At 39.3% G+C, this 23055-nt stretch overlaps 3 protein-coding genes across 3 annotated transcripts; 2 read left to right on the top strand and 1 right to left on the bottom strand.

Moving 5' to 3' along the window:
* Positions 1-4: 4 nt before the first annotated feature.
* On the bottom strand, positions 5-1801 carry LOC6046355 (polymerase delta-interacting protein 2). The gene is made up of 3 exons (XM_001863537.2): positions 1513-1801; positions 727-1363; positions 5-668 (listed from the first exon to the last, which is right to left on the bottom strand). The coding sequence occupies exons 1-3, from the start codon at positions 1614-1616 to the stop codon at positions 264-266; spliced, it is 1146 nt and encodes a 381-aa protein (XP_001863572.2). The 5' UTR covers positions 1617-1801; the 3' UTR covers positions 5-263.
* Positions 1802-1903: 102 nt separating this feature from the next.
* On the top strand, positions 1904-4398 carry LOC6046356 (dual specificity protein kinase Ttk). The gene is made up of 4 exons (XM_038262343.1): positions 1904-2240; positions 2293-2361; positions 2421-3488; positions 3544-4398. Exons 1-4 carry the CDS (start codon positions 2116-2118, stop codon positions 4223-4225), a joined length of 1944 nt encoding a protein of 647 aa, XP_038118271.1. The 5' UTR covers positions 1904-2115; the 3' UTR covers positions 4226-4398.
* A 7105-nt stretch (positions 4399-11503) lies between these two features.
* On the top strand, positions 11504-21459 carry LOC6046357 (zinc finger CCCH domain-containing protein 14). The gene is made up of 4 exons (XM_038262708.1): positions 11504-11730; positions 11800-14578; positions 14639-14929; positions 20473-21459. Exons 1-4 carry the CDS (start codon positions 11692-11694, stop codon positions 20748-20750), a joined length of 3387 nt encoding a protein of 1128 aa, XP_038118636.1. The 5' UTR covers positions 11504-11691; the 3' UTR covers positions 20751-21459.
* Positions 21460-23055: the final 1596 nt, after the last annotated feature.

Here is a 23055-nt window from a genome sequence, read left to right as displayed (position 1 = left end):
AATGTTCGTTTCACTCGAAGTTTTACTGCTAATTGAATATAGTATTTTTTTGTTAAATCATAGGTACTCGATTGATTCTCGGAGATTTGAAGTATTTACAACTTAATCGCACACACCCACGACGGCCGTCGAGTCGGCAAACTTTGCGTAACATTTATTAATCTATTCCCCCTTAACCAGCTGCGAAGACCGTGCGTTCACGCGGAAGATCCCGGAAACGAAGGTCAACCAATAAATATCGTCGTTTAAATATGATGTACGCCTTAGGCCGCGCTCGGTCCTCCAGCCGGTGGCGGATCCGAACTCGACGACGACGGCGTTCCCGTTCCTGGGCTGGAGTTGTCGTCCTGCGCCGGTGTACCGCCCCCCGCAGCGTTATCGTCCGGTTTGCTCTCGAGCGAAAAGGGCGGGATGCGACAGTCGAACATGTGGCCGTCCTCGCGCTCCATGCGGAACGTGCCCCACATGTGGCCACTCGGCGCCTGCAGGCTCACGTGCGAGCTATACTGGAAGGCCGGCAGGCGGGGGCTGAGCACGGGTTCCTGGCCGACGACACCCCGGCCACGGACCGTTTCCAGCGTGCCCGAGAGGGAGAAGATTCGCCAGTGTCGTTCGCGCAGCTGGACGCTCAGTTCGCCGAGGTTCTCCAGCCGGATGCAGTAGCGCCACTTGAAAAAGGAAGTTGAGTCGTGAGTTGAAGTTCAAGGATGATGAAAGCAAACTTACCCAGTAAACGGAAGCGGCCGGCGTCTCGCGACACCCCATGTAGAACGGAATCACCGTGACGCGGATGCCCTCCGTGGTCTCCTTGTGCACATCGGACAGCTCCAGCCAGGGATGGTTCTTCTTCTGCCAAGCCCTGAGCGTGTCCTGTGCAACAAACGGCGGATCCTTGTCCGGTTGGTGGGCCAAAAACTTGTCAAACAGTTCGTGCTGCAACGGGTGCTGTTCGCCCGAGCTGTACGGCAGAATGTCTTCATGTGCGACATAGTCAAGCCCCGGAATGGCGTACAAACTGCGACTGGACTCCTGATTGCCCAGGAACGTAACCGCTTCCGTTTGCGCCCGGATGTACGGACAGTCGCGCTGGTCGATCAACACCTGATAGAACGTGTGCGTCTTCTTCTGAACCTCTTTGCCGGCGTTCGGTGGCGTCTCTCCGGACGGCGGAGCCGGTGCGGCCGTGATCGCTTCCGCCTGTTGGCCGTTCTTGCTCTGCGCCGGCAAATCCCGATCGTACACCCGCGCCAACCACGGAAACAGAATGACCCCGCGGTAGCCGAACACACGGTGCAGAAACAGCTGGCCGGTTTCGTACGTTCCCTGCGCCTTCGGAAGCTCCAACTTGCCGACCTCCGCCAGGCTACGGGAGGGTGGGAAAACAAAAAAGCAAAATCGCACTTAATTATATAACCAACTGCGCGGAATTTGTGTTTATTTTGACTGGCACGGGAGTCATCGTGGGCAGGGGAGCGGGCCGCCTCCCCGGGGGGAACCGCACCGAGCGCTTACCGTGTGTTCTGATGATCCGAGACGGAGAAGTAGCGCACCGAAAGTTGGAAGCAAACCGGTCGGGCAAACTGCCGGATCATTCGCTGTGTCACGTAGAAACCCATTGCGCGGGTGTTGTGGAGTCGGTTGTTCTACGGGTTGAGTCGCTGAACTAAGGGAGTTTCGCGGGATCACTTAAATTAGCTAAATCACTAAATTTCTTTCAATGTTTACAGAGTTTGCGACTTTCGGGGTGTTGAACGACGACGCAAGCAAAACTCCGCACCGAAAAAAACTTTGTGAAAACAAACTGTCAAAATTATCCCAGGGGGGTGACATGCACTTTCTAAGCAAATTTCCCGTAACGTAACTCGTGAACATGCTACCAATTTCGTTTGCACTGGGCCGCGCACTCGCGTCAAATTCAAAACCCAAACACAAACAACCGTTTTTCGTTCGTTCGCTTTGCGCAACACACAAAAAAAGTTTCCCGATTTCCTGCAGGTCCTCGCCCGCACCGGCGAAGGATTAAACGAGTGGGTTAAAATTACGAAACGCAAGGCCGTGTCCCCGTGTGGTGGTGGGTCAACGCTGCTGCAGAACCGCAACCGCCGCAGCACCGTCATGTTCCAACCGTCGAAGCGGCTTTCGGATGAAGCCGACCAGCAGCTGGACCAGCCGGCGGACACGTCCAGTGGGAAGGACTCGTCGGAGGAACGGTCGCCGCGATATGTGAGGGCCACGAGGAGGTGAGTTTTGCGGAATGTTGATTGTTTTGCAGTTTGTAATCGATTTCTTTAGTTTTCAGCCGAAGAGGGTGTCGGAACTTCCCCCGCTGGAGTCGGAATCGGACTCGGACGATGACAACAAGTATGAACTGCTAGTAGTTTGATTTATGACCCCACTTAGTGAATTCTCTTTGATTTTAGTTTAAATTGCGCGATTCTGAACGATTCCTTCCTGTTGACTCCCTCCAAGGGCATCGAAGACATGGGAAGTGTCCCGAAAGCCCCGAAAGCGACCCCATCGGAGAAGGAAAACGTTAGCGAAAGGACGGCACGAATACGGCTTGAGGACAAACTTGTTAAAGAGGCTGATGCCGTACAGGAAGTTGCGCCACCAAAGTCAGCGCTGAAGCGAGTCCCCCTGCTGGAACGCTCCCAGTTCGAGAAACAGTTTAGCATATTTGGCCAACTGGACGCAAAGAACCCGAAAGCGCGAGACTCCGGCATCAGCAGCACCGCGTCGTCCGTATTATCCGCACAAATCGTTGAAGATCAGGACTCCCCAAAGGAAGTGGCCGCCACCACAGAGCACAAAGCCCACTCATCTCCGAAGGAGTGCCAAGAAATCTCCGACAAGAACAAGCACCTGTTTGTGACGCCCCGGGACAAATTCGGCCCCAGCCAGGCGCGAGCAGCCTCCTCCAGATTGCTCACCTCGACGGTCACCCGCAAGTCGCGCAACACACTGGAAAACGAGTTCAAATCGCAAAAGATCCTCTTCGCGACGCCACTTGCCACGGGCCTGTCCCGACCGCTGGTAACGGCCAACGACAGTCTGTCACTCTCCCTGGTTGACACACCGATCAAGTCAAAGGATCGTCCCCTCTCGCCGATCGTCGAACAGTCGCGACCCACGAAACGCTCCACCGATCAACTGTTCCCGGTGACTCCGGCGCCGGAGAAGCGATCTTCGCCCGAACCGGTCGTTCCACCTGCTCCACCGATCGAATCCGTAGTCGACGGTCCACCGGCGTCGACGAAGCAGCCCACCACGATTGCCATCAACGGCAAGGACTACCAGGTGCTGCGGAAGCTCGGCTCCGGCGGTTCCAGTTCGGTGTTTCTCGCCAAGCAGGTCGGAACCGGCGTCGAGTGCGCCCTCAAGCTGGTGAACCTCGAAGGCGATGCCAGCCTGGTCGAGGGATATCTCAACGAGACGAAACTGCTGGCGAAGCTGCAGGGCAACGAGAACGTTGTGGCACTCTACGACTAGTGAGTTTTGATCAACCTTCCCCGAATCCTTCTAACAATCCTAACTCAATTCCAGCTGCCACATCCCCGAAGCGGGCCAGCTCTTCCTCGTGATGGAAAAGGGCGACTGCGATCTGCACAAGATTCTCCAAAACTACCGCAAGGACATCCCGCTCTACACGCTCATGCAGGTCTGGTACCAGATGGTCCAGTGCGTCCACTACATCCACGAGCACGGCGTCATCCACCTGGACCTGAAACCGGCCAACTTCCTCATGGTCAAGGGCCGTCTCAAGCTGATCGACTTCGGCATCGCCAGCAACATTGCGTTCGACTCGACCAGCATCATGAAGTTCTCCCAGGCCGGCACCTTCAACTACATCAGTCCGGAAGCCCTGATCGACACCTCGAGCGAAAACAGCCCCGCCGGATCCCAGCCCCGCATCAAAATGTCCAAAAAGTCCGACATCTGGTCGCTCGGATGCATCCTGTACCTGCTGCTCTACAAACGGACCCCGTTCGCCCACATCAAGAACATCTACACCAAGGTGAACGTCATCACGAACCCAAACACGACGATCGACTACCCGGCCCTGCCCAGCTACTATCCGCCCATGATGCTGGAGATGCTGAAGCGATGTCTGCAGTACGACCCCAAGACGCGGGCTTCCACGGCGGATCTGCTGCAGTTTCCGTTCGATATGGTCATTCCGATTGGGGCCGGGATGGCGGCGGCGACAACGGTGACGACCAAGTGAGGCGTCGCGACCGTTCTTATATATTTTGGCTAAGCGTCCTCCCCCTTTTTTGTAATATTTATTGTCGGTTTGTCGGATAGCATTTGTAGGCAGTTGTGTTTTTTAAGGCAGAACAGATTTTTATATCTACTTGATACGAAATATATACAGTATATGGTGACCAATGAAAAGTATTTACTTATTTGTTTTCTGATCTTGAGTTCGATCCCAGACGGTCCCGGTGGCATTTTTCGACACGAGATCTGACCACGCCTTCCGTCGGATGGGGAAGTAAATAACATAGAGGGTTAGATCGTTAGCTCAGTCCAGGTGTAGGAGTCGTCTCCCTGGGTCCTGCCTCGGTGGAGTCGCTGGTAGGCAGTTGGACTAACAATCCAAAGGTCGTCAGTTCGAATCCCGGGGTGGATGGAAGCATAGGTGTAAAAGAGGTTTGCAATTGCCTCAACAATCAAGCCTTCGGACACCTAGTTTCGAGTAGGAAAGGTCCAGAGCAATTCCAGCCCAAAACAGTCATTTTTTAGGTACTTTTTTCTCGACCCTTTCCGATTTCAATGAAACTTTGTAGACATCTGGAGTTTTTTTTGAAAAGGACCAATAAACCAAATTTCCAGTTTTTGCTTTTTGGGTGTTTTTAGGACCGCCTTGAGTCAGGGGTATTGAAAAACAACCATAAAACAAAAACTGAAAATTTGGTTTATTGGTCCTTTTCAAAAAAACTCCAGACATGTTATCCTAGGCATATATAAGCCATTTTTGTGTATATGGAGCCAGTAACACTCGATAATGACATTTGAGAAGGGCGTACGTGTTTTCAATATTTTTGTATTTCGTAATTTCGATGCCAACATTTCAAAAAGCATCATGTACAAACCATGCGTTTTGAGAAAAACGCATTTGTATGTTGAGCATCCATTTTCAATTACCATTTTTATATAAAAGCAAAATAAGATGTTCTAATGATAACAAACGATGAAAAACGTTGCTTTTGTTGATACTTGATCATCCATATACAATAAAACATTATTTCCGTAATTTTATTTGAGAAAAACAAACATAACTTCTTTTGAAATCACCAACGTCGATATCACCCTGCTGTCACTGAGGGGGGCGCTTTGTTATGATTCGTTTTTCTTCGCCGAATGTACATGGCGCTTTTTTCATGTTGGTTTTTTTCGGCACGAGGTTTATGTAGCCTTTTGTTTGACAGGTTGACAGGGCTATATAAACAGGAACTGCTGATGGCAGAGATTTTGTTTATGTTACTTTATTTAAAATCATGATTAAACAGACTTTACTGAAGTAACTTTTGCTCATTTTTGGTGGAGAGGTAGCTTATTAGAAGTACTTTCAGAATATAAAATAACCCAGAAAGTGTCAAAATGTACATGATGCCTTTTGAAATGTGACCGTCGATTTAAATATTGCTGTATCTCGAAGCCGTTGCATCGTATCAAAAAGTGGTCAAAGACAAACTTGTAGGAAATTTTACGGGCTTTCCGAAAAAAATACACTGAAAGGAAAAAAACACTCCACTTTTATGAGATTTTTTGATTTTTAAGTTTAAAAATTAAATTTGAAGGTGAGCCCACGATTTTTTTTTTCGCTTAATTTTTTTGTGAAAATAGCCTAAGATGTTTCAAAAAGACTCACGAAAAATGCAGGATGGAGCAATTCACCTAAAAAAATACAAAAATCATTTACTGAAACTGTTTTTTTTTTTTAAAGTGCTCTAAACGTCAAAATTTTCAAAAGCCGAATACGGGAATCGATTTTCAAGACAATTTTACAAAAAGTCTCAATATTGACCATTGTCCTAAGTCCAATCCTTGTAAAGTTACAGCGGTTTTAAAAATAAAAATGTTGAAAAAATAGGTTTTTTGATGGTTTTTGGCAATTTCTATATGACGGACTTGATTTTTCAGTTTCGGAAATATTTTTATCGAAAAGCTCGTCCAATTTCCCATAAGTTTGTCTTTGACCACATTTCAATTGGATGTAAATTTTCCTACAAATTTGTCTTTGACCACTTTTTGATACGATGCAACGGCTTCGAGATACAGCAATATTTAAATTACGAAATACAAAAAATATTGAAAACACGTACGCCCTTCTCAAATGTCATTATCGAGTGTTACTGGCTCCATATACACAAAAATGGCTTATATATGCCTAGGATAACATGTCTACAAAGTTTCATTGAAATCGGAGAGGGTCGGGTACAAACGATTCCCTATTTGACATGGAATTGCTCTCTAATAAACCAAATTTTTAGTTTTTGCTTTTTGTATTATTTTGTATTAAAAAAACACCCAAATAGCAAAAACTGACAATTTGGTTCATTGGACATTTTCAAAAAAAAAAACTCCAAATATTAAACATATTATTTGTAGATTTTTTTTTAAATTTCAGAATTTTAAAATTTTATTTCTTTTTTATTTTAGAGTTTTATTTTATCTATTATTAAATTAAAAAAATTAAAAGATTTAAATTTTTGGGAGGGTGGTCCAGCCGCACATCGTTGATGTTGAAACCTCTAAACTGGGCCCTCGTCCTGTCACGTCCGTCAGTAGTCTTGTCGTACATTACAACTAGAATCAGATCTGCCAATGAATTAGTACACTTCGACCAAATAAACACTGACGCTGTATGGATCTGACTCTAGAATAAATGCACAGTTGTGTGTTATTCATAAGTCCAAAATGTTCAATTATTCATGTAAGTCCAAATATTCATTTGTTAACTACTTTGGATTGAAAATCTAAATTTTTATCTAAAATCCTCTAAACTTAATATTCAAAACTAAACGTTCCTTTAACTGTTGCAGTACTACTTCTATCAAAAAACCATAAAAATTTGTGAACTGATATACAAATAGGATAGAAATCGCGATTTGAAAAAGAAATGACCATTTACGTCAAAAGATCCGTAGTTCCTCGATTCGCAACAATGGTCGATACAACCATAATCCGAAAACCGTTAGTTCAACAGATCAACGAATTTTGTCCGATATCATAACATTATTGATTGATCGAGACTCTATGGACAATTTGACATAAAAGAATGCCCAGTATTCTACATCAATCAAAGTTTATTGACAGCATTACTCTTACTTAACAATTGCAAATAACTTTAACATCAAATTGATTTGGAAAGGATACAGGTTTATTTTAAATGCTAATGCTAAGCAACAAATCAATTGTACTATCCTGAAGACCCAACCTAAATCCCACATTGTGATAGTGAAAAAGTCACAGAAGCAGCGGTGTCTTGTGCAATTGTGATATTTTCACTATCGGAGAACTACCTAGTTCACGAAGACAGCTTATCGGTCAACGCTTAAGCCCTGGGGCTGCGACAAAGCGAGTTCTCGTAGCATGAAGTGGTGTCCATAGTGCTTATAAAAAAGAATATATACCCAAATTTTAACTAATGCACTAGGATCAAATCACGCCCCTTGACTTTACAAGGCCCAGGGTAAAAGATTTAAATTTCAAATTAAAATAATTTCCATATTTTTAATTTTTTTAAGCTTAAAGAATATTTTTTCTTCAATTTGTTACTTAAAACAACGGTTGATTTGCAAATTAAGTCTTGAAATTAATTTTTATATTATTCATTTTATATTAATTTAAAAATTTTAAAGCATTGAATTTTTTATGCTTGAATTTTTTAAACTTTAAAATTCTTAGGGTCTGAAATATTTATACTTTAAATTTCAGTTTTAAATTTTTTGAGTTCAAATTTTCAAAGTTTGAAATTTTAAAAGCCAAGTTAATTTGCTGAGTTCAATTTTTCAAAAGTTTCAAATTTTGAAAGCCTTGTTTTTTTTTAATTTCAAATTCTTAAGTTTTTCACTTGGTTTTTCATGTCTTAATTTTAAAACTTGCAATTTTCAAAGTTTAAATTTTGAAAGTTTTAAATGTGTTATGTTTTAAATTTTTAATGTTGAAAAATGTAAGATGTTGCTTTTAAAATTTGCATGCTTTTATATTAAAAATGCATATTTAATATTAAATTATTCAAATCTTTAACCTTATTTTTTTTCTTTTAATTTTGTTTTTCTTTTTAACATTTTGAAATTGTTAACACATAAAATTTTCAAAGTTTTAAATTTATAAATTGTTAAATTTTTGAAGATTTAAATTTTTATGGTTTAAAATTTCAAAGCTTTGGAATTTTGTTTATTTTTAATTTGCATATTTAAAAAAAAAACAGTTTTTTATTATTTTTATTATGTTTTTGCTGTTTAATATTTTGGTTTTGATTTTGAAATTGTTGAATTGCTAAAGCTTTAATTCTTTTTTGTTTACATTTTTTTTGTTTTTGATTTTAACATTTTTGAATTGATTAAGCTTAATTTTTTTTAATGTTTGAAATTTTTTAAGCTTCAAATAGAAAAAAAAGTGTATTTATGGATTTTTCAAAAGAATTTTTAAATTATTTTTAATTGCCTCGTTAATTGCTGATTTGTGGATTTAATTAATTTTTGTATTTCTAAAAATTTCTATCTCTAAAAAATCATTTTTATTTTAAAAAGCTTTTTATTTTTTTATGTTTTTTTTTGAAATATAATATGACTTTTAAACATTTCTTTCATACTTTATTTTTAGATCATTTAATTTTTTAATAAGAATCTCTTTATTTTTTTTTCTGTCAATTTATTTTAATTTAATTGATTATGACTTCTCCCATTGCAAAAAACAATTCTTTGCAAAAAACATTTATGGATTTTAAAATTGAAATTTTGTTATTTTTTTATTTTTGAATCTAAAATTTAAAAAAAAATTGTAATTGTTTCAATCTTAATATTTTTAGATTTTTAAATCTCTTACATTTCAAAATTTATGCTTCTGTTTTTTTTATTTTCAAATTTAAATTGTACTGGCTTTTCTCTCTGGGGTACTCGTGGGTTTACCTCATTCTGTTCAAGAACAAAATTTCAGCACTTTAAGATTCTGCTTTATGAGATTTGACCTTTTGATGCAACTCTTGATTTTCCATATTATTACATCGTAAACAAATAGGTATACAACATTATTTAACCGTTTCAACCGCATCCAAATTATCAATTCCAAATTCCATACGGGATTATCGGAAGGCCTTGGACACGTTTTACTTCAGATAACAGGAGTGGCCGCGATGAAAAATTTAGAAAATCTAGAGTTTTTTTATTAGGTCATATAAATAAAGATATACATATATGAAACACAATAGCTGCTAGAAATATTATTCAAAATCAAATTTTACTCGACTATTAAAATCGACTTGACTCGGCTAAAATTTAGTTGGAATTTGGGGAAAAAGCATTCAAATAACAGGGATTTGAATGAGCGAATAATTTTAATATTTCGGTGCCCGTGTGCTTTTGTCGTGGCTTTTGTACTAAGTGCATCTCCAGCGCGGGTAGCAAACATCGAAGCAAATCAAATTTGCACCCGACGTCAACTCCACCGCGGTACCTGTCGCGATAGCAAATTTGCTCTCAGTTCTTCGGGATTTCACTTTGCTACCCGCTATTCTGCTGGTTTGCTACTGCGGCAAATGGAATGATGCACGGAAAACTGAATCATGCACGGAAAAAATTGTTTTTTTATGTAAAAAAATGACAAAATTAAAAAAAATTAAAAAAAATATAGAAAATTAAAAAAATTTAAAAAAATTAAAAAACAATAAAAATTTTTAAAAATTTTAAAATTTGATTTGAAAAATAATAAAAAAAAATAAAAATTTTGAAAAATTAAAAAAACAAAAAAAATTAAAAATAATAAAACATAAAAAATGTATAAAAAATTAAACAAAATTAAAAAAAAATAAAAAATGTTTTAAAAAAATAAAAAAGGTGTCAAAATTTAAAAAAAAATACGATAAAAAACGGAAAACTGAATCATGCAAAAAAAAATTTTTATGTTAAAAAAAAGACCAAATTAAAAACATAAAAATTAAAAAAAATTAAAAATTAAAAAAAAATTAAAAACAATAAAAAAATTGAAAAAAATTCAAAAGATTTGAAAAAAAAAAAAATTTAAAATTAATAAAACTTTAAAAAATACTAAAAAAATTATCAAAAAATTAAACAAAATTTAAAAAAAATCAAAAAGTATTTAAAAAAATAAAAAAAAAATATGAAAATAAAAAAATAAAAAAAAAATAAAAAAAAATTAAGAATTTAAAAAATGACAAAATTAAAAAAATAAAAAAATAAAGAAAATTAAAAAAAATAAAAAAATGACTAAAATAAAAATTTAAGGAAAATTAAAAAAAATCAAGTTAAAAATTAAAAAAAAAAAGACAAAATTAAAAAACGATGAGAAAAAAAATAAAGAAAATTACAAAATATTACGAGGATGACGGAGTTTTTTCAAGGTGGCAAATTTGATCTCGGTATAAGGCTTTCTAGGCCCAGTGAAAAAAATATAATTTTACTCAAAAATGACGAACTCCTCGTCACAGTGTCCTGATGCAAACAATGATCGAGCTGTAGCTGTCACAGCCCTGCGAAGTATGTTGGCTGACATATCGGGCAGTCAGTCAAGAAAACCAGCTAGAAGTCGCCTGACAAAAAAATTTTGCTAGAAAGAGATAGGAAACCTGATGCAAACAAACGTCCAGCTGTCATGTAAACATACTTTGAATGTGTTGGTAAATTTCTGACTAGAAAGCCTTATTCATGAGCCGGGTGCAAATTTGATGCACCCCAGCGCTGGAGATGCCCTAAGCTTGCTGGGATTCCTACACTGAAAGCCCGACCATGGTAGTTTTAAGAAAATTTGCTAAAAATGCTGCTTATTAAATTAACTGTGGCTTTTTGGTGAAAGTAAACGCAAATATGGTAAAATGTACCATGCTTCCACAAAATTGCATGGTAGCTAATACGAAATCACTATCATTCTCTCCATAATCGAGGGTTAAAATTACCATACCGCTCTCGACATTGTAAAACTGACTGCGTTAATCAGTCAATCCAAGCACGGAATGTTTTTAGCAAAAATACGTCGGTGCGTGTTCTCAATTTAACCCTACAATATGGTAGCAACTACTATGGTTGGGTTTACAGTGTATTTAGAAAGTACAAGGGAGCACATGGGTATCGATTTATTGTTAGAACATTTTTAAAAATATTCACTGCAATGTTCGAAAATTTCAGTCACAATAAGCGTAATATGTTTTAATATTCAATCTTGACCACAAAATAACATCTAAAAATGGGCCGTCATTCCTGGTCGTCACCCACTCACCCATCCTTTTCATCTCTTTTCCACCGGGGCTTGCCTGCAACCCGAGTGAAAGTGTCAAACACCCGTCCGTGCGCTGCTGATGTGAAAAGAAAAAGTTTTTCACTTTCGAACTCTGCTGGCTGTGCTGGGGATTGATTGTGCTGGCGCTGGCAAAATAAAGGTGTTTAACTTTTGCGTGGAACCAGGACACCTAGCTGCTCGTGCCCGTGGAACAACCGCACGCCTCCAGCCATGGATTCCCTCGGGTCGGAGATCGGCCAGAAGATGCGGGTGAGTGTGTTTGGACTGCGAGCGGGTTTTTGTTGATGGTGGACTACATTTTTGCTTCTCTCTTTTCAGAGTGCCGTCAAGGCGAAGCTGATCGAGCTGGGAACGGGTTCCGCGAGCGGGTACATCGACGACGAGCTTCCGGACTATGTGATGATTATGGTGGCGAACAAGCGCTCGCGCCAGCAGATGATTGACGATTTGACGCTGTTTTTGGCCGGCCAGACGGAGGTGTTTGTAAACTGGCTGCACCAGGTGCTGCAGAAGCTGGAGGAGGTCACACTTCCGGCGGGATCACAAGCGGCTACGGCGGCGGCGACAACAGCGGCTGGTGGCGCGAAGGAGGCGAGTAAGGCGGTGAAGGAGTCGGGCGGGAAGCGGAAGGGTGCTGAGCAGAAGAAGGACAAGAAAAAGGATAAGAAGACGAAGCGGAAGGAGAAGAGTCCGGAGGGTGGGACGGTGGTGGCGGGAGGGGAGCACACGCCACCACATCCGGCGGGTCAGCTTGGTGGGGTTGGGTCAATTCAGGAGGTGTTTGCCAACCAGTACATTCAGCAGGCGAAGAAGACGTTGGAAATTACGGAGTCTGCCCCGAAGAAGGATCCGGTTCAGTTGACGCCGCCACTGAGGGAGAGTTCACCACCAACGCAGCGGAGGAATGATTTCGACATTCCGACCATTTCGGAAATCGCCGGTCAGAGCGCCCTCCAGAAGCACCAGAAGGAGCTGTCCGAGCTGGAGGAAATTCAGCAGAAGATCAAACAAGCCAAGAAACAGCTCAAAGAGATGGGTTCGGACGAGTCGGAAGACGAGGACTTTTTGAACATCAAAGCGAACGACGAAGATCTGGAGAACATCGAGGACGGCGGGGCGGGCGCCGCCGCAAGGCGGAAAGAGAGACGGAAGGCTCTGGAACTGGAGAAGGCCCGGAAGAAAGCGGAAGAAGTGACGATGGAAGAGGAACGGAGTACGACTCCGCCTGCACCAGCTCCGGCAAAAAAGAAGTCCATCCTGGAACGGTTGGGATCACGACCGGAGCCCAAACCTGCCGCACCAGAACCGGAACAAGCTGCGCCCCCGGTGACCAACAAATCCAACATCATCAGCTTGTCGGCGCATCGCCGCGAAGAACGCGAACTCTACATTCCGGTGTTTCGCCGGAAGGAGATGGAGGAGCAACAGCAGCAGCAGCACCAGCAACAACATCGGGCCAAGTCTCGTGAAACGAACCGATCTCGAGCGAATAGGAGTCGTAGCAGGGACCGGGATCGTCGACGGCGGGAGAGTAGCCGCGATAGATCGAGGAATCGACGCGAAAGGGAACGAGAGCGGGAAAAGGAGAGGGAACGCCGGGAGAGACGGGAGCGCGAGAAGGAACGTGGCCGTGGCAAGGTCAGCAATGGTGCAAATGAAGTGCGTGCCCGGATTGGGTCGCGCGTAATTGTGCTTCCGCCCAAGCCGGAATACGTGGAGGAGGACGAGCTGGAGGTGCCGATTCCGAGTGTGATCAAGATTCAACCGCGGCCGCAGGTCCCCAAGAACAAGCAACCGAGCAAGAATCTGCTGCTGAAGGCGATGGCCGAGGCGCAACGGTCGACGGCGTCGAACCTGAAGAAAACCATCAGCAATAACCGGGAAGAGAGCGGGGGGTCGTCTTCGTCGAGACCGAAGCGGATGTTGATTGAGATTCCGGGAAACAAACCGGACGGGACGCCGCCGACCGTGGACGTGCACTACGCTGAAGATGAGGACGAGGAAGACATCGTGACCGAAGTGCTGCTTCGGGATGACGACGTGGACGACGAGTTGCAGCAGATTCTGGACGCGAATGACGAGTACATCCCGGAACCGGTGACGATTTCAATCTCCGGCCGCTCCGACACCGACAGCGATGGCTACGTGTACGTTCCGGCCGTCAAGAAGGCGTCGTCGGACGAGCAAACCGTCCCGGAACCGATGGACGAGTACGACCCAAAGTTTGTCGTCACCCTGGACGGAGCGTACAAGAAATCTTCCCGCGCCTCCCCAAGCCACACTCCCCCGCCACCGGGCGCAGCTTCTTCCACGTCCAAACCATCGATCAGAGACCGAATCGGCAAGAAGGTGACCTCGTCCAGCGAAAAATCGCCTCCCCGCGAAGACGATCGCGACCACATCGAAACACTCAAACGCCGCAAAGAACGCTTCAGCGTGAAAGCATCTGCGGCCGCTGCAGCAGCAGCCGCCGCGGCAAAGCGTTCAACCTCCCGCTCACCGGAGAAGCGGTCCTCCAAGAAGCGCTCGCCCAACAAGAAGCGATCCTCCAACTCGAGCAGCAACAACAACGCTTCTTCCTCGTCCTCTTCGAAGCCTTCAACGACATCCGGAACTAGCACCCGCAACCGCTCCTCCCCGGCGGATCTCAACGAGCTGCTGCTCCAGCGCACCAAGGAGCTGCTCGTGGACGACAGCGTGTCCTCCTCGCCGATCTACATGTCCAAGTCGGACTACGAGAAGATCGAGCCGAACTCGTCGTCGCGCAAGCGCAAACGCGTCTCGCCAATCCAGTTCGAGCTTACGGATGACGAGGCGGACGACACGGACGGGGAGTACAACCACCACCGGGACCGGGAACATCGCGAGCGGAAGCCGCAGGAGCCACGCATTTCGATCGCGCTGGACGATGGCGAGCGACGGCGGGACCACTCCCAGCGGGAGAGTGAGCGGAGGACGGCGCCAGCAGGGGATGACGGGGAGCGGAGGAAGAGCGGTGGGAACAACGGTTCCGGGCCGTACAGTGAGGTCAAGGTGTCGCCGACGAAGAAGATCAAGAAGCTGGAGTCGAGCCGCAAGTTTGACGACGTGCCGCAGTGTGAGTAGATCGTAAAGGTCTTCATAGAAGATTCCACTAAACTAATCCGTAACCTTCCAGTGCTCAGCTCGGTGTCCGTCCCTGCAGAAGGACTGCTCGCGTCCAAGAGCAAGGGCCTCATCAAGGAACGCTGCAAGTACTTCCCGTCGTGCCGGCAGGGTGACTCCTGCGAGTTCCTCCATCCGAGCACACCCTGCAAGGCCTTTCCGGCGTGCAAATTCGGCGACAACTGCCTCTACCTGCATCCCTACTGCAAGTTTGACAAAACCTGCCACCGGCTGGACTGCAACTTTATGCACTCGAAGCCGCTGCTGGTGGGTTCGTCGGCGGGCCCGTCGGCACCACCGCTAGGTATGTATTGGTGGTTATTGCATTTTTTTTTTTTTTACATTTTCGTGTAATCATTTTTATTTTCATTATTTAAAAAAAAAAATGAAAAAGCCTAAAATATTTAAAAGTTTAAAAAATATTGTTAAAAAAACAAATCTTTCAAAACAAATTAAGCTTGACAAAATTTCATATAAAATTATTTTTATTCCGCGAAAAACTTAATTTGTGTATTTTAATTTGTACTTATCTTGTTTAGTCTAATTTTATTTTTGATGGTATTTGTCCTATTCCGTACCCTTTTGCCTTTCTACTGTTTTTTTTTACATATTTTCACAGTCACTTTTAAAATGTTCACATTTTGAATGATTCATTTAATTTAATTTTTCTAACGGTAAAAGTTCAGGAAACGTTAATAAAAAAAACCGAACCAAAGTTTATAAAATAAAAAATAAGTTCAAATTTGCAGCCCATTTTTTTTAAACAAATACTCAAAATGCGAAATATCAATGAATTTATGAAAAAAATTCCTCTCATGTTTTATGTCTTCCTTCGATTTGCGGTCCGATAATTAAAAACTTGCAATAAGCTCTGAACATATGAAACACAATGGCTTATAGGACCCTTTAAAAAATGTACTCAAATTGTAAAAAAAAAATTCAATTTATATTAAATTGTTTGAAATGAATGCCATCAGCACCATTTTTTTTTGCCCCCTGATTTTTGGGTAAGTTTTTTGAGGGGGGAGGGGACAAAACATGAAATAAAATTTGCCTAAATCCAAAGGATATTAAATACTTTTTTTTCAATTTATTATGTTTTAACAAGTAGTTTTTTTTCTTTTGAGTTATTTTTTGTATTTTTTTAATTTTTTAAAGCCATTGGCATTTAATATTTTTGATTTTTTTATTAAAAAAAAAATAATTAAAACGTGAATACAGAAAATAAAAATAAAATATCGAAAAAAAATTATCGGGTTTTGTTGTTAGTTTAAACTTATTCTTAAACATAAAAAAACATGAAAAAAATAAAAAATAGTTAATAATAAAACATTTTTTTTTTAAATATAAAATTCAACAGTTAAAAAAATATTTCAATTCTTTTTTAATAGTCAAAAAAAATACATTAAAAAATATCGAGATCTCCAAAAAAGTATCCACATGGTTTGTGGATGGGCCCTAAAGCTTAAGACATGAACAAACTAAAGGAGTCACTACACTGCCGCAAACAAACAAACAAACTCGCAATTTTCCGCATTTCGACGGTAACATTTCAAAAGGCATCATGTACATTTTGACACTTTCTGGGTTATTGTATATTCTAAAAGTACTTCTAATAAGCTACCTCTCCACCAAAAATGAGCAAAAGTTACTTCAGTAAAGTTTGTTTAATCATGATTTTAAATAAAGTAACATAAACAAAATCTCTGCCATCAGCAGTCCCTGTTTATATAGCCCTGTCAACCTGTCAAACAAAAGGCTACATAAACCTCGTGACGAAAAAAAAGCAACAAGAAAAAAGCGCCATGTACATTCGGCGAAGAAAAACGAATCACAACAAAGCGCCCCCCTCAGTGACAGCAGGGTGATATCGACGTTGGTGATTTCAAAAGAAGTTATGTTTGTTTTTCTCAGATAAAATTACGGAAATAATCTTTTATTGAATATGGAAGATCAAGTATCAACAAAAGCAACGTTTTTCATCGTTTGTTATCATTAGATCATCTTATTTTGCTTTTATATAAAAATGGTAATTGAAAATGGATGCTCAACATTCAAATGCGTTTTTCTCAAAACGCATGGTTTGTACATGATGCTTTTTGAAATGTTGGCATCGATTTGACAGTTTGCCAAACTCGCAAACTTGTATGCGGCAAAATGTATGCAGGCTGACGTTTGTACAAACAAATCCCGGCAAACAAACAAAGCTGGCAAACTGTCAAAAAGTGCGAGTTTGTTTGTTTGTTTGCCGTAGTGTAATAGCTCCTTAAAAATTCAAAAACATATAATTTGACTGTAAAAAAAAAGAAAATTCAAAAAAAAAGAACAAAAAAATATAACAAACATTATTTCAATAACTTCAAACTAACATTCAAATAAAAAAGATTATTTTGTCTAAATTCAAAAGTTTAGAAACATCAAAAAACATAAAACTAAAACTTTTTAACTCAAAAATCAGAAAATTTTACAATATAAAACAAAAATTAAAACATTAAAAAAATAGAACAAAAAGCATAAAAAAGTAAAAACAAAGAAAAAAATTCAAAAAGTCAATTAAAAAAGTAATTAGGCCGATGCAAATATTTTTTTAAATTTTATGTCGCGTTTTGGGGTTGGTGAAATCAGGGAAAAATTTTTTTTCAAAGAATTTGAAAGTTTCAATGGAAATAGAAGTTTGATCAACTAAAAAAATTCTAAAATGCCTTTTTTGCATTGAATTAGCAGAGCAGTTCTCCCAGATTTCGGTCATTCGATTTTTTTTGTATTTTTTAATCCGACTGAAACTTTTTTGGTGCATTCAGTATGCCCAAAGAAGCCATTTTGCATCATTAGTTTGTCCATATAATTTTCCATACAAATTTGGCAGCTGGTCATACAAAAATGATGTATGAAAATTCAAAAATCTGTAGCTTTTGAAGGAATTTTTTGATCGATTCGGTGTCTTCGGCAAAGTTTTAGGTATGGATACGGACTACACTGGAAAAAAATTATACACGTTAAAAAAAATTTGGTGATTTTTTATTTAACTTTTTGTCACTAGAACTTGATTTGCAAAAAAACACTATTTTTAACATTCAATATTACGCCCTTTGAAAATGTTAGTCTTGGTTTAAATTTTTTTTAAATATTTTTTTTTCGAAGAGATCGGAAAATTTTACGAATATATCATATTTCAACATTGTAAATCGGACCATTAGTTGCTGAGATATCGACATTAGAAAATTGTGTGTTGTTTGGGTGAGACTTAGAAAACATCAATTTTCCTGTTTTTTAACCTTTGCATGGCAATATCTCAGCAACTTAGGGTCGTATCAACAAAGTTCAAATAAGCAAAATATAGGGTAGAGTAGTCATCAATGAGACACGGGGAACAATGATAAAATGGCTCTCATAAGTCGTAGTTTCAACCAATCAGGCTCATATTTGGGGGAAAGGTGTGTCTACGGGATACACGTCTACCATATTAGTGGCTTTGGTTATGGACGCTCCCTTGAAAAGTTATTCATAAATGTTTGATTCTGGGGTGTAAAAGTAAATTATGGACAAAAAATACTTTTTCGCTCGTAGGCTGCCATTTACACCAAAACTAATATTTCTTCAAATTTCTTTCGACGTTCCAAAGGGATTGAGTTGGGCTACAATGTCCTTTCATTAGATTTGACCAAAATTTAGAATATACCCGGAATCCAGGGCTGTCTCATTGTTCCCCACTCATGTTAGCCCATGGGTAACAATGAGACACTTTGATTTTTCTTCATTTAACATTTCAAAATCCATGTAAATCTTTCAAAACATGAATTGAAAGTGATTTTTGGCATATTTATTGAGTTTTAACTTCATTTAACCAGACATACTAAGTTATTTGGTATAAATATATGGATTTTACAAAATTTAAATACTTTTTAGTATAACTTTTGTTAATTAAAGTTTCATGTTGGCAAAATTGCTCTAAAATGTTCAAGGCAAGTCACCTGAAATGGAACAATACAAAAACATGATGTTTTACGAGAAAAGTATTGATTTTCGTAGAGTGTCTCATTGTTCCCCAGCTGTCTCGTTGTTCCTGCCAAGTGCGTCTACAATGAGACAGTTGAATAACTCTGGCTGTAGACGTCAGATCGATCTCATATTTTGGTCAATGTTAGAACACATTAAAAGAAAGAAAATGCAACTAAAAGCTCATTAATAAATGCTGATGAAAAAATTAGAAAAATCGTTGAAAGTTGAAAACCAAAAGTGTCTCATTGATGACTACCCTACCCTAGAGAATTTTCTCAGCTTTTCAAAAATATTTTTTTCAAAAGTGGGCAAATATGTTCACTTATTTAAAAAAATGAAAAACTGCGACTATTTTCAAAAAAGTTACCTAAAATATATTTAACTTGAAAACGGTGCAATTTATCAAAATTTCACTAAAGTACTTTTTAATTGCAAATTTGATTTTACATCGAAAAATAAAGTCGAAAAATTTTTGCGACCAGTTTTGATTCAAAAATTCATAACTCGCTAAAAGATTTTTTGCACATCCTGGACATTTCTGAAAAGTTGGCATTTGATGTCCTCTAAAACATATCATCATCATACTGCCGTTCTACGCATAATTGTCCCATGTTCAAAAAAGTGCAAGTGAGAAAAACGCGATTGAAATTTTTCGACTATTTTTTGTGTTTCTACGCATAATTGTCCCGTTGGTCTATATTCACCCCATATGTCCCTGACCGCCCAAGTTTGCAGTTTATCACTCTTATTTGTTATTATTTTACTTTACAAAAGGTAAACAAGACACAATGCTTTGTAAAACTAATGATTCCGCGAGGGAAAATACTTGGTGGGACAATTATGCGTAGAAGTACAACGATGGGACAAACAGACTTGGTGTTGTTTTTGATGAGTTTCCTAACAAAGTACTAGATTTTATGTGTTTTTTGAAAAGCAAACGTCAAACTAAACCTAAAAATGAAAAAAAGTCAGAATCGACCAAAAATGACATGGGACAATTATGCGTAGAACGGCAGCATATCATATAAAAAAAAAATTAAAAATCGTGTTTTTTTGCAAATTAAGTTTTAGTGACAAAAAGTTAAATAAAAAATCACCAAATTTTTTTTACCGTGTATAATTTTTTTGCAGTGTAGTCCGTATCCATACCTACAACTTTGCCGAAGACACCGAATCGATCAAAAAATTCCTTCAAAAGATGCAGATTTTTGAATTTTCATACATCATTTTTGTATGGACAGCTGCCAAATTTGTATGGAAAATTATATGGACAAACTAATGATGCAAAATGGCTTCTTTGGGCATACCGAAGGCACCAAAAAGTTTAAGTCGGATTAAAAAATACAAAAATTAAAATTTAAGAAAAAAGACCGATTTCGTAGAGAATTGCTCAGCGTGTTTCGGCTAGTCTAAAAATATTTTGAACTTTTTAAAATTGCAATGTACAGCACTGCAAAAACTTTTTTTCTTGCAAAAATAAAATTTTCGTCAAAGCATAGAAATTTTGGAAACTTATGATTGCAAAACAAGTGGACAGGTTTCTTATGCATTTTAAAACACTTCTTTCATTCAAATGTTGAAACCGAGGCATGTGATTATTTTTTTTTACTTTTTTTATTTAAAAACATTTAAAATTGTCATGTTGTATATGAAAATCAATTAAATAGTTTTTTGAATTCATGAATATTTGATTTTTATAAACACATCGGCATTTTCTCGATCGTCATTCGTAATTTGTCGATGCTCGCGAAATCTCAATCGTGAATCGAGAAATTACGATCGAGTGCAATTATCACCATAATAGTTAACCGGAATAAAATATTTCAAACCTCCCTCAAACCATTCCAGCTTCCTCCGTGGTCCCAGTGCAGAACTACAAAACCATCACGGCGAAACCGCTGCCGGCGCTGTGCAAGTTCTACCCGGGCTGCACCAACGGCCTCTGCCCCTACTACCATCCGAAGATGTGCCGCTTCGGGCGCAACTGCATGAACAAGGTCGAGTGCAACTTTTATCACCACGATCTGCCCGGTGGCGGCAGCGGCAGCGGTGGTGGACTCGGCGCCGACTTCCACGAGGTTCACTCCAAGGACAAGTTCAAGTGGATCTCGCCGTTTTCGGCTTGAATTTGAGTTTTTTTTCTTCTTTCTCTTGGCTCTTCTCTTTGCTATTGTTTGTGCATTAGAATTACACACAAACGGACACACTCACACACTCTCGGAAGGATACTTTCAGTGCAAAGTATCGAATTATTACACACAAACAATAGTTTTGTTAATTGCTTCACTCTTTTTCATTAGCTGAAAACTTTCTCAACCATAAAATTCAACATAAATACCTAACTCTTTATCGACTAAGGCAATACGTGACGTGTTTTTAATTGTTTTTCTAGTTTTAGACAACAACCCCGTAGGTATTTATTCCCCAACATTTTTTTTTAAACTCTGCTCTGCGTCGTAGTTTGAACTCGCGGCAAATTGTAAATAGTCAGTCCCATACAAAAAAAAAGAAACATGAAATAGAGTGTGGATTGAAGATGAACTTTGACAAAAAAAAAACAATTAAATTAAATAAAAAAGAGAGGGAGTTTCGATTTGCAAATTAGAATTTTGAAATAAAACAAATTGTGCAAAAAAAGGAAGAAAGTAAGCGAAAGTAGTAGTTTTGTTCTGTTATAAACACACACAATTAAGAGAACCTTTTTTAGGGCAAGAGAAGGTTGGTGTTACACAGTTAGTTTCCGTGCTGATAGATTACAACCGTACCGATTACACAAACACATGCAAACATTGAGTGGAGAAAATTTACAGAATAATATATTCGATTAACCTTAAAGCTCATTTGTGTATTATTTTAAATATCCGAAAAACACGACATCTCAACACTGCTTTGATCAAAAAGGCTCAACACTCGTGGTGAAGACTCGTTAAACCAGTCCCGTGGGCATGACGAAGGCCGATTTTTAAAAAGTTTATTTTAGAAAAAGATAAACATATTTTTAAGTCTTTCATATACAAAATCGTCAGTTTTAGATTTTTGTATTTATAAGTACGGTATGCTGATCGGAAGGAACGCGGTCAAGAAATGTTGCGTGTTCTTTTCGTGACCCCCCCAAGAAAAGTTGACAGTTCGGTATGAGCGCGATTGACGGTGTGCGCGCTTAAGGTTCTTTCGAGGAAAAAATAAAAAAAAAATTAAAAATATTCAAAACTTAAAATTAAATAGATTAAAAATGTTTATTCAAAAACCTTTAGGCTGGTACAAATATTTTTAAAAGTTTTTGTCACCCCCCCCCCCCCTTCAAAATTGGCCCGAAAAATCAGGGGGCAAAAAAAATATTTTTACAATAAACTTCAAAATTTTAATGAAAATTCAAGTGCAACCAGCTGAAATCAAATTAAAATACATTCTCCTGCGTTTAAAATCATTTTTAGCATGTTTGAGTTTATTAAAAAATCTTAAGATTTTTTGAAAATTTTCGATGCAAAATCTTTTTTTTCGATACAATTCTTTGTCAGATCTTAGATTTTTTGAAAACTAATGATTGCAAAACAACTGAACTAGTGTAAAATGCATTTTAAAACACTTTTTTCATTTAAATGTGAAGACTATGGCTTGTTATTTAAATTTTTATATTTTTTTTTATTTTTTGCCCCCCCCCCCCTTGACCTCGGCCAGGGCCGAGGGACAAAAACTTTTTTAAATATTTGCATCGGCCTTAACAACAATTATAAACAAAATTAAGAAATCAATAAATAAAAGCAAATTTAGAAATTCTTAAATTCTAAAACAAGAAAAACTAAAATTTAAAAAAATATGTAATTATGAAATAAGTTAATTAAAAAACTATGTAATTATGAAATAAGGAAATTAAAAAATTAGGAAATTAGGAAACCAGGGAATAAGGAAATTTGGAAATTATGATATTAGCAAATTAGTAAAATAAAGAAAATGAGAAAATTATGAAATTATGAAACAAGGAAATTAAGAAATTAGGAAATTAATATGTAAGGAAATTAGGATGTTAGGAAGTTAGGAAATTGGGAAATGAGGAAATTAGGAAGTTAGGAAATTAGGAAATTAGGAAATAAGGAAATTTTTAAAATTAGGAAACTAGGAGATTAGGAAGTTAGGAAAAAACGGAATCGACGTAACACCTTATAATGTGGCCCTCTTAAACCTTGCGGTTTCGTCAACGGATCCACAGGCGTGTATCGTTCTTTTTGCGACAAGACTCCGCCTTCCGGGTCTGCTAAGTGTGAAGGTATGGGCACGGGGAGAGGGCACCGAATACCTATATTTACACTACGCATTTTTGCGTCCGCCTCGGGATTCGAACCGGCGACCTCTGGATTGTGAGTACAGTGCGCGGTCCGATTGATCCACACAGACAGAAGTTAGGAAGTTAGGAAATTAAATTAGGATATTAGA

Source organism: Culex quinquefasciatus, chromosome 3 (genome assembly GCF_015732765.1).
Source record: "Culex quinquefasciatus strain JHB chromosome 3, VPISU_Cqui_1.0_pri_paternal, whole genome shotgun sequence".
NCBI lineage: Eukaryota > Metazoa > Arthropoda > Insecta > Diptera > Culicidae > Culex > Culex quinquefasciatus.
The sequence above is the reverse complement of the archived record's forward strand: the minus strand, read 5'-3'. Positions and strand labels throughout refer to the sequence as shown.